At 44.6% G+C, this 9,640-nt stretch overlaps 1 protein-coding gene across 1 annotated transcript; it reads right to left on the bottom strand.

Annotated features, from left to right (window-relative positions):
- Nucleotides 1–2,809: 2,809 nt before the first annotated feature.
- foxred2 (FAD-dependent oxidoreductase domain containing 2) lies at nt 2,810–8,828 on the bottom strand. Its single transcript, XM_088315997.1, has 10 exons — nt 8,679–8,828; nt 7,551–7,768; nt 7,168–7,473; nt 6,834–7,085; nt 5,939–6,253; nt 5,666–5,832; nt 5,373–5,538; nt 4,253–4,479; nt 3,974–4,144; nt 2,810–3,843 (listed from the first exon to the last, which is right to left on the bottom strand). Exons 2-10 carry the CDS (start codon nt 7,763–7,765, stop codon nt 3,614–3,616), a joined length of 2,049 nt encoding a protein of 682 aa, XP_088172123.1. The 5' UTR covers nt 7,766–7,768; nt 8,679–8,828; the 3' UTR covers nt 2,810–3,613.
- Nucleotides 8,829–9,640: the final 812 nt, after the last annotated feature.

Here is a 9,640-nt window from a genome sequence, read left to right as displayed (position 1 = left end):
CCTTGACGCGGCCAAATTAGCGATAGCAAAAGGGGAGTTTGCTACAATGGAGCGTTTGGGGATTGTGAGGCGTTCTAACAGTCCGTGGGCCTCGCCTTTACACATGGTGCCTAAAAGGGATGGTTCCTGGCGGCCTTGTGGTGATTTTCGTCGCCTTAACAATGTGACTACGCATGACCGTTACCCCATTCCACACATTCAAGACTTTTCCACCCGTTTGGCGGGCACCACCATTTTTTCAAAAGTGGACTTGGTCCGTGGTTACCACCAGGTGCCTGTGCAGGCGGAAGATGTGCCCAAAACCGCGGTGATAACCCCGTTCGGTCTTTTTGAATTCTTGCGCATGCCTTTTGGACTGAAGGGGGCAGCACAGACTTTTCAAAGATTGATGGACTCTGTGTTGCGCAACCTCGACTTTGTGTTTGTTTATCTTGACGATATTCTGGTGGCCAGTCCTTCACCAGAGGAACATCTGTCGCACTTAACAGAGGTTTTCAAGCGTCTTGATTCGCATGGTCTGATCGTTAACCCAGCGAAATGTCAATTTGGTCTGGCTGAGATTGATTTCTTAGGCCACCGGATTTCAGCACAGGGCGCGGTCCCCTTGCCCGCCAAGGTGAAGGCAGTGGTGGATTTCCCCCGCCCGGCCTCAATTAAGGCGCTGCAGGAGTTTTTGGGCATGGTTAATTTTTATAACCGGTTTCTCCCGCGTGCGGCCCACCTCCTGCATCCTCTTTACAATGCCTTGAAAAATAAGAAAGCTAATGATACTGTCGAGTGGTCTGCACCGCGGGAACAGGCTTTTCGACAAACTAAGGACGCCCTGGCGAGTGCGACTCTCCTGGTCCACCCGATTGCGACTGCGCAAGTTGCCTTAACTACAGATGCTTCTGATATAGCTGTTGGGGCAGTGGTTGAGCAGCTCGTGGCAAATGTGTGGCAGCCTCTTGCGTTTTTCAGTCGTAAGCTGCGGGATAACGAACGCAAGTATAGTGTTTTCGACCGAGAGTTGTTGGCTTTGTACCTTGCGACGCGCCACTTTCGCTTCCTTCTTGAAGGACGCCGTTTCACGGCTTACGTAGATCATAAGCCACTTACGTTTGCGATGTCAAAGGTTACTGAACCATGGTCGGCCCGTCAGCAGCGGCACTTGGCGGCCGTTTCAGAGTTTACGACGGACGTTCGGCACGTGGCCGGTAAGTGTAACCCTGTAGCTGATTGTTTATCGCGCGCGATCGTGTGTCCAGTCCAGCTCGGGGTTGATTTTTCGGAAATGGCTGCCGACCAGTCCGTTGATCCTGACATCCGCAACCTCAAGGCAGTGAGTACGGCTCTTAAGCTTGAGGAGGTGGTGTTGCGGGGCGGTGGCACTGCTCTCCTCTGCGATGTGTCCACGGGCCGCCCTCGTCCTGTAGTTCCGTTGGAATGGCGTCGCCGGATTTTTGATTCGATCCACTCCCTGTCACACCCTGGCGTCCGTGCATCGGTCAAGCTGGTTGGGGCAAAGTTTGTCTGGCCCGGGCTTCGTAAGGACGTCAGGATGTGGGCAGCGGCCTGTGTAGCATGTCAGCGTGCCAAAGTCCACCGACACACCAGGTCGAGCCTTGAACCTTTTCCGATTCCGGCCAGGAGGTTCGACCATGTGCATGTGGACTTGGTAGGTCCCCTTCCCCCTTCGCAAGGTTTTACTCACCTACTCACTATGGTGGACCGGACGACTAGGTGGCCAGAGGCGGTTCCTCTGTCCTCCACGACCTCGGTGGATATAGCCCGTGCGTTTCTGTCGTCCTGGGTCGCGCGTTTTGGCACGCCGTCCGATATCACCTCGGACAGGGGCCCCCAGTTTGTATCTGAGCTCTGGTCAGCCTTGGCAGTATCGTTGGGTGTGCGCGTGCACCGCACTACTGCCTACCATCCGCAGGCTAACGGTTTGTGCGAACGTTTTCACCGGTCACTTAAAGCTGCGCTGCGAGCTGCGTTATCGGACGGTAACTGGGTCGACCGTCTGCCATGGATTTTGCTCGGCTTACGTTCAGCGCCGAAGGAGGATCTTAACGCCGCTCCTGCTGAGTTGGTGCTCGGTCAGCCGCTTCGCGTACCTGGTGAATTTCTGCCAGACGGTTTGGACGCTCCGCCCTTTTCCTTTTTGTCGGGGGGGCCCCTGAGCCCTGCACCGGTTCACCACTGTGTTCCCAAGGTATTCGTGCCGTCCGCGCTTATGTCAGCCCGTTTTGTTTTTGTGCGCCACGATGCCCACCGCTCGCCCTTGCAGCCACCGTATGACGGCCCGTTTAGGGTGCTGGAGCGCGGCGATAAGAGTTTTGTGCTTGATATGGGTGGGCGAAGGGAGTGCGTCTCGGTAGATAGGCTAAAACCAGCTCATTTGGTTGCAGGCGATGTGCTGTTGCCGGCCCACGTCCCTCGCCGCGGTCGCCCTCCAAAGTCCACGCCCTCACTTCCGCGCGACGACGTTGTGTGTCGTGCTCCCGCTCCTGTCTCGCCTGACCCCCCTGCCCACCGGGTTTCAACTGCACCACTAAAGGATGGCCTGCGTAGTCGTTGTGGCAGGCCGGTGAAGCCCCCTGTGAGGTTTTTGTTCTGAGCGACCTTCTGGGTGTTCGGGGGGGGGCTGTGTGGCGGACATTAGGACCATGCCTCTCACCCAGCAGGCATCCCGTTTGGGGGCGTATTCATGTTAATGTTTGTTGGCGCGAATTTGTGATTGTGTGTTATTCTGTTGTTGGCAGTCTTGGAATAAAGACGTGTTCACTGTCAGTCGTGTGTGCTTATTTCAACTGCCACAGCACAATCATTTTGTGAAGCAAATTTGGTATTCCTCTTCTTTTTGTGACAATTGCATTAGCCTATGTGATAATGCTAAAATAAAAGAGGGACAATAATTCTTTGGCAGAACAATTAAAATGGCAAATATCTAAAACTTGATAAACACAATTTTTTACATCTAATCCTTTTTTTTTGTGAGAGACAACCCATCAAACTCAACATTATCATGTTAATACTGCATAGCATGTCTGTCTCATATATTTGGAAATGACCAACACTACATATCACACTTTTTAAGATCTCTCTCAACAACCTCAAACCAGAAATCTGGTGTAGTACCCAGTTGAGCCCGAGAGACACTGACAAAAAATACAACAAATCGGAAGAAGCTAGGCTAGCTGTTCGCTTGTTAATAAATATTTTGCGGTGTTGATTCCTTATCAATTCCTATAATTTCTGTACTCACCAAGTTGGTCCTGCATTTCTGAAGTTCAGCAACAGCAGAGTTTTAGTTCCCTTCCTGATTGGCTATCGTTCCATTCCACAATCACAGATTCTCTGGCTTAAACCACACCAGTGTTACACATAACAGGATTTCCAATTGCATATATTCAACACGTTTAACATTTATGACAGTCAGCCCAAAAGCTTTCCAACCATATCAAAGAGGAATAATACTCTGAGGGGCATTTGGTAGCTTAACCGAGAAGGGTAATGTATCTTTATGTATAGGCCTACCGGACATAAAGCTCATGTGAGGAGTGACAAACTAAAGGATAAAACTGATCCCGGTTATTTCGATTTATATGTGGTGGAGGTAGCAAAACAATCATAAGTCAAGTTTTAGTCCTGAAGACATGGAGGCTCCTGCCTGTGCCAGATAGCTTGGAAATGCAGCATCGGCCCCCGATGTGTCAGCATTCGGCTCACCGGGTGAAGGCCGAGTGAAATGAAAATGCATCCGTTTATTTTTCTGGGCAATGCCTTGCTGCTTCAAGTATCCCTGACGACAAAACAGTGGAGGCATGTGGTGGGTGAGCGATAAGTGGAAACATGATTCTAAAAGATGGAAGAAAACACAACAGTGAGGGATACAATCTTGACTGTTAGGTTTGTGATCATAAATATTGACCGGGTGATATGATACGGCACTACGCTACTTTATTTTAGAAAGGTTGGACTGCTTTACCTGCAAAGAAGGCTCTGAGGTCAGTGTTGACACAGTGCTCCAGGAAACGTCGCAAAGGCTGGATGTGAGATATAGGGCCATCCCACTCAGTGAGGAAATCTTCAACCATGTGATGAATTGCTTTAGGCCTCGGTAAAGGCCACCCATGAGGGCGGCGCTTCATCTCTTTCTCTAGAATACAATAGAGGCGTTTCAGTCAACTCCCATGCAGAATGTTACCTGTTACGTTGCAGTACCAAAAAAGGGCCACCATCCCGCTGGCCATCACGTATTACTCACCAGTGGGAAGTTTGTCATAGTAGTATAAAACCGGGTGCAGAAAGTTGGATTTCCAAGCTTTGCTCCAGTCTGTCACTGCCCTGCCTCCTCCCAGATAGTCAATCTTCTTTTTCCCATACTGCATCACTAGAATCACCACTCCATGCTCGGACACCTCATGACCCGAGAGCGAAGAGAACTGAGGCAAAGCCTGCAGTGGGAATTCCTCCACATACTGGCAATAAGATCTTTCAGTCAAATTAAGGAGACAGAAAAACAAAACAAATACAGTATGTCAAACATACTTGCAGTTACGGATTGACTTTGGTCTTTTAAGGCATTATTCGCTTTAGAGGTGTGAACCTTCAACAGTGTATTGATTTGATTTGATTTCACAGCGCATTAAGATGCAATCATCCTTACACGATGGTTTCGCCTACGGGAGAGTCACAACATTTGTAGACAATTTGTCTTTCAATGGATTTATGAACATTTAGGTTTTTCAAGATACTTTTGTGACCAATTAAAACTACAAGGAAAATAATTTTTATTTGTAAGAGCTCTTTTTCACCAGGTATAGGTGACAGTCATTCTTGAAAAAGGAAAACTCAAAAACTTGTTGTTGTTTTTTTTGTTTTTTTTAATACAGCAGGGCAGGTTTGACCAACACCAAGGTTCATGTAGTTTTCCCTCCCTGTACTGTGAATATTTACGCAACATAAAATTGACATGGATGTTTTGATTGGACGCAACATATATCCAATCAATCAATTAATCAATGAATCAATCAATCAATCAATCAAGCAATCAATCAATCAAATAAATCACCTACAGACTGCATCAAAGTCAGCCAAATATACTCCATACCCTCGGTGATAATACATTTTATTATCTTAAGTGGAACTAGATTAAAACAGCGTCGCATTTGCTATTTATACAACAAAAGTAGCTTTGGAACCTAAAAACAAGTATCTTTTTTTTTCATTTCAATTTGTATCAAGCTAAGGTGTTTGAGCACATGCATTTCAGTTGAGTTGAATTTAATTGTAATATAAAAATGTCATGTACAAATATTGTTTCAAATTTACGAAACTGAAATGACCACTGAGCAGGTGTCATTGAACCATAAAATATAACTTACCCTCTCAGCAATATCACATCTCCTAGTATCTCAAACATCTGGTAGGGCCCAGATGCCTCGCCCACCCGCTTCAAAACTGCAGAGAGCAGCTGCGTTGTCAACAATCTTGTAGATGGCCATGGTGTTCTGTGGTAACGTTGCTCAAGCAAATGATGCACAGCTCGCACTGAGACACAAACAGATTTACTTAAATGCTTGTTATAAATGCATGTTGCTGAGTGTATTGTGTGTCATGAGCATAGTGAGTGAAGCACGAACGATAAGGCGTTCAGGATCGGTTCAAATATACTCACCTGTGTAGCGGAACCCATGAATGAAACCGCCGGCTGATTTGCGATAGTCTCTTGAGTGAGCAGCAGCTCCCAGTACGAACAAACCAGGAGTGTCCTGACCTTCATACCAGGCTGTCACCCTTGGCAACCTCCCTTTTGCATTTTTACTGTTGAGTGGGCAGGCAGAGCTGCGGAGATGTGTGTAGTTTGAGATCAACATGACATACATAACATTTTTTGTCCTTGAAAAAAAGCTAAATTAGTAATTTTTAAAAAAATGCATATCACTTGTACCTGTCAAATATGCTGAAGTTGAATCGAAAGCCAAGGCATCGGATCACGCGATCGTAAGGTTTCCTCATGGAGAAATTGTCAATGTGATACCCAAGCAGATCTTCAGCTGTCACATCAGATGTGTTCTTCTCTGAAAGGTTTTGTGAGTCCTTATTTATCGTCACATACAACTGCCCTTTCTTCTCTTTGACTTTGCCTGATTTCCTCCTGTCATCTTCCTTTTGCTGAACAATCACTATTCGCTCCAGGCTGGCTTCCACCAATCCATCAAGAGACTTCAGCTGATATGTGTCTATGAGTTCATTATTCACAGCCCTGAAAACACAAACAAAAGGTCAGGTCATGCTAACAATTTGCACAAGAGAAAAAAAAAACAACTACTCAGGTACTGAGTAACTGGTGAGTAACTTGGAATTTGTTTTTTTTCAAATCAGTGCATGAATGTCAAATAAAATAAAACTAATTCAATATATTTTGCAAATTGAGATATTGCTGAACAATATCACTTCATTTAAAACAATATTAAATGAGAAATCTGCATAAAATAACTTACGAGAAATAAAATATTTATAAAATAGCATGAACTAAGGCAAATTCAGCCCCAAGAAATGTTCTCATGGTATTTTTTTTTTGTAAACAGCACAATGGTCTCATCAAGACAAGGGTACAGTCAATAGAAAAAGTCTGCACACACCTGTTTTGATGCCAGATTACCAGTATTTAGAAATTCTTTAGATTCTTTCTTGGGAGAATATTTGAATGACTGAATGTGAATCAATAAATGTGCTAATGAATGACCAAAAAATGGCTGATATATCGCACAATATGTATCATTCATTGTGTATTAAAATAATCACATAGACCAATACAGACAAAATTTGGTGTGTGACTCTACCTGAGATCTCCAACGTAATGTGTTTGCCAGGCCAGTCGAACAGGGCTGCGACTGACCATGTGAACCCGACTCGCATGTCCTAAAATGCTCTGGGCTGTTTCAAAAGCAGAGTTCCCTTTGCCCAGAATCAACACAGCCTGGTCCTTGTAGTCCTCTGAGTTTGTGGAGATGGATTCATAGCCCTCAACCAGGTGAGAACCAACAAAATCCACCTCCTGAGGAACCCACAAACCAGTGGCAACCAGAAGGACGCTGAAACACAGAGAGCACAATGTCACCTTCAATTTACTTTGTATGCCGTTTTACCTTCAAGGTCGGTGAAAAGTACAATCACCTGCATGTGTATTCCTTTGCGTTTTGATCAGTTAGGATGTAACTTCTTGTGGTGGATGACACCAATGCCCTGATCCTTCCAATATCCACGCCATACCGGACCCTCAGCCCGAGCTCCCTCTCATACATGGACAGGTAGCGCGGGAATGCATCAGCCGGCGGGTAAAAGTCCCGGCTAACCTGCCGGAACAGGAGCTCTGGTTTATCGCTCAACAACGAGTTCCAATCATGGCGGAGATTAAACTCTCGGTTCCGCCGTCCAGTGTGGATCTTATTGATGCTGATGAGCTTTCTGTGCCGGGGATATCTTGACATGAAAAACATAAATGGTGAATGTGATGTGCGTTCCAACACAATACAGGAGACAAAGCTTTCACCACCTACTTGTTAAAGAAACTGCCAGGTCCAGAGTTCCTCTCCAAGATGATGTAGTCTCTTTTGGCTTTGGAGAGGAAGTAACCCATCTGGAGTCCCGCAGGCCCAGCTCCAAGGATGCAATAGTGATGATGGCGAGTGCCATTATTCTGGTGATCATCTCTGATGCATTTGGACACGCCGGTTAGGATGAAGATGATAAAACATAGAAGGCTGGAATCCATAACCTGTTGGAAAAGAAGTGTGAAACCAGCATGCGGGTATCCTGTAGAATACATCAACCCCTGTACTTTGCAGAAGCAGAATGCACAAATGGTCACCAGGGCATAGTTTAGACACCGCAATTATGACAAAAACTACCCTACAAATTCCTTCATTTGATTTTAACACAACACAAGAGGATTCTGGCACACCATAATCAGTGACACATAAACACCAGACTGCTAAAACAGACTGTCAACAATTGCAAGATGATCATCTAATGCAGGGGTGTTAAACTCATTTTTGTGGACGGGCCACATCGTAGTTGCGGTTTCCCTCAGAGGGCCGGTATGACTGTGAGCCCATATAAATTGATTGGAAAGCCACTTTTGAAATCAGAAGCTAGTAAGTAATTGTTCAACAATTTTTCAATTTATTTTAAAAGGGGAGGATTGGTAACAAATAATTGGCAATATCTCATATCTCAGTGTTGTTGTGAAGAAAATATGCTAGAAACAGGAAATTGATGCAGATGATTTGCCCTTTGCGGGCTGCATAGAAATGAGGTTGCGGGCCAGATCTGGCCCCCGGGCCTTGAGTTTGACACACGTGTTTTATTCGCAGCATGCACGGGCATGTGGGCCGTTATGAAAATTAGCCGAGAATCCTGAACCGCAGTTCTGCACAATATCAGTATTCAGTTATCATTACATAGAGCCAAGTAGCTGAGCAAATTGCTAATGAAGCGATAAAAAAAAAAAAAAAGCGGACAAAATGTGCACGAATAGACAGGAGAAACGGGACAAGAATCCCCAGCATTCCTTGAACTCTCCAGCCGCTATTATGTCACTCTCTTATGGGTACGGCGACTGCCATCTCCCGTTGAACCAGATGAACCGAATTGTCAATCAAAAGAGACCAGCGACTCTGCATTACCTTCTACAACAGTCGATCCCTTGAACGCGACATCGGGGGTTTGGAGATAATCAAACTTGCGACAATGTTTACATGTTTATGTTTTTTTTGTTTTAAACAGCTTGATGAATGCGGGAGAATGTGTTCACTCCCCATAATCGTCAAGCACCGCCCACGTTTTCCACCAGTGGACTTCTGCCCGCCCCAAAAAGGGCGTGGTTAAAAAAAAAGAAGTAACACGGAGCACCACGAGGTCCAAAATTCAATAAATAACCAAATTAATAGTTACATGTCATGCAAAATATTCAGTTATTTTAGTATTTATCAAATTATTTGATATACGTGTTGATATGTAATTTAAATCCAAATTCAATTAGATTACTATTTATTGAATTAACTATTTGCTTGACAAATTCGATATTTATTCAATTATCTAATAATCTAATGAGCTTAGTAATTTTTTTTCCCTCTCCAGAAGTCCACTCTGCATCATTAAATAATAATCATATATCTTTTCACCCTTCAAATTTAGTGGGCGGGACTTGCGCTGATCTAGAATAAACCAAAAACTTGAGACTGCTGAGCTCTACAATAAATTCTTGAGTTAAATGGGTGGTTTGGTGTTTCGAGTACGGGTCTATTTAAAAAAATCATTAATAAAATCTAACATTAATTAATGATATATTTGTTTAATTGTTTACGGTTATTTTGGTTAACTAATCATTGCCACTCATATTTGATTACATATCTATTTATTCACAACATTTATATTTCTAAAATCACTTTTAGAATTCCTAAGAAACCACAATGTCCCATCGCCAGTGAGCTTTTTATAGAATACCTCAAGCTACTCATGCTGTAAAGTGTTTCAAACTATTATTCCTCCTAGCCCTCCAAAGGTTTCTGCATTTGGGCCTGTTTGTTCACCTACAATTCCAAACCAAAACGGAGAATTTCTACTGTGTCATGTTCTGCCATCTCCC

Source organism: Idiotropiscis lumnitzeri, chromosome 15, assembly GCF_059441095.1.
Source record: "Idiotropiscis lumnitzeri isolate Australia: NSW breed Sydney's pygmy pipehorse chromosome 15, RoL_Ilum_1.0, whole genome shotgun sequence".
Classification (NCBI taxonomy): domain Eukaryota; kingdom Metazoa; phylum Chordata; class Actinopteri; order Syngnathiformes; family Syngnathidae; genus Idiotropiscis; species Idiotropiscis lumnitzeri.
Note: the sequence above shows the minus strand (reverse complement) of the source record. Positions and strands in the feature narration are given on the sequence as shown.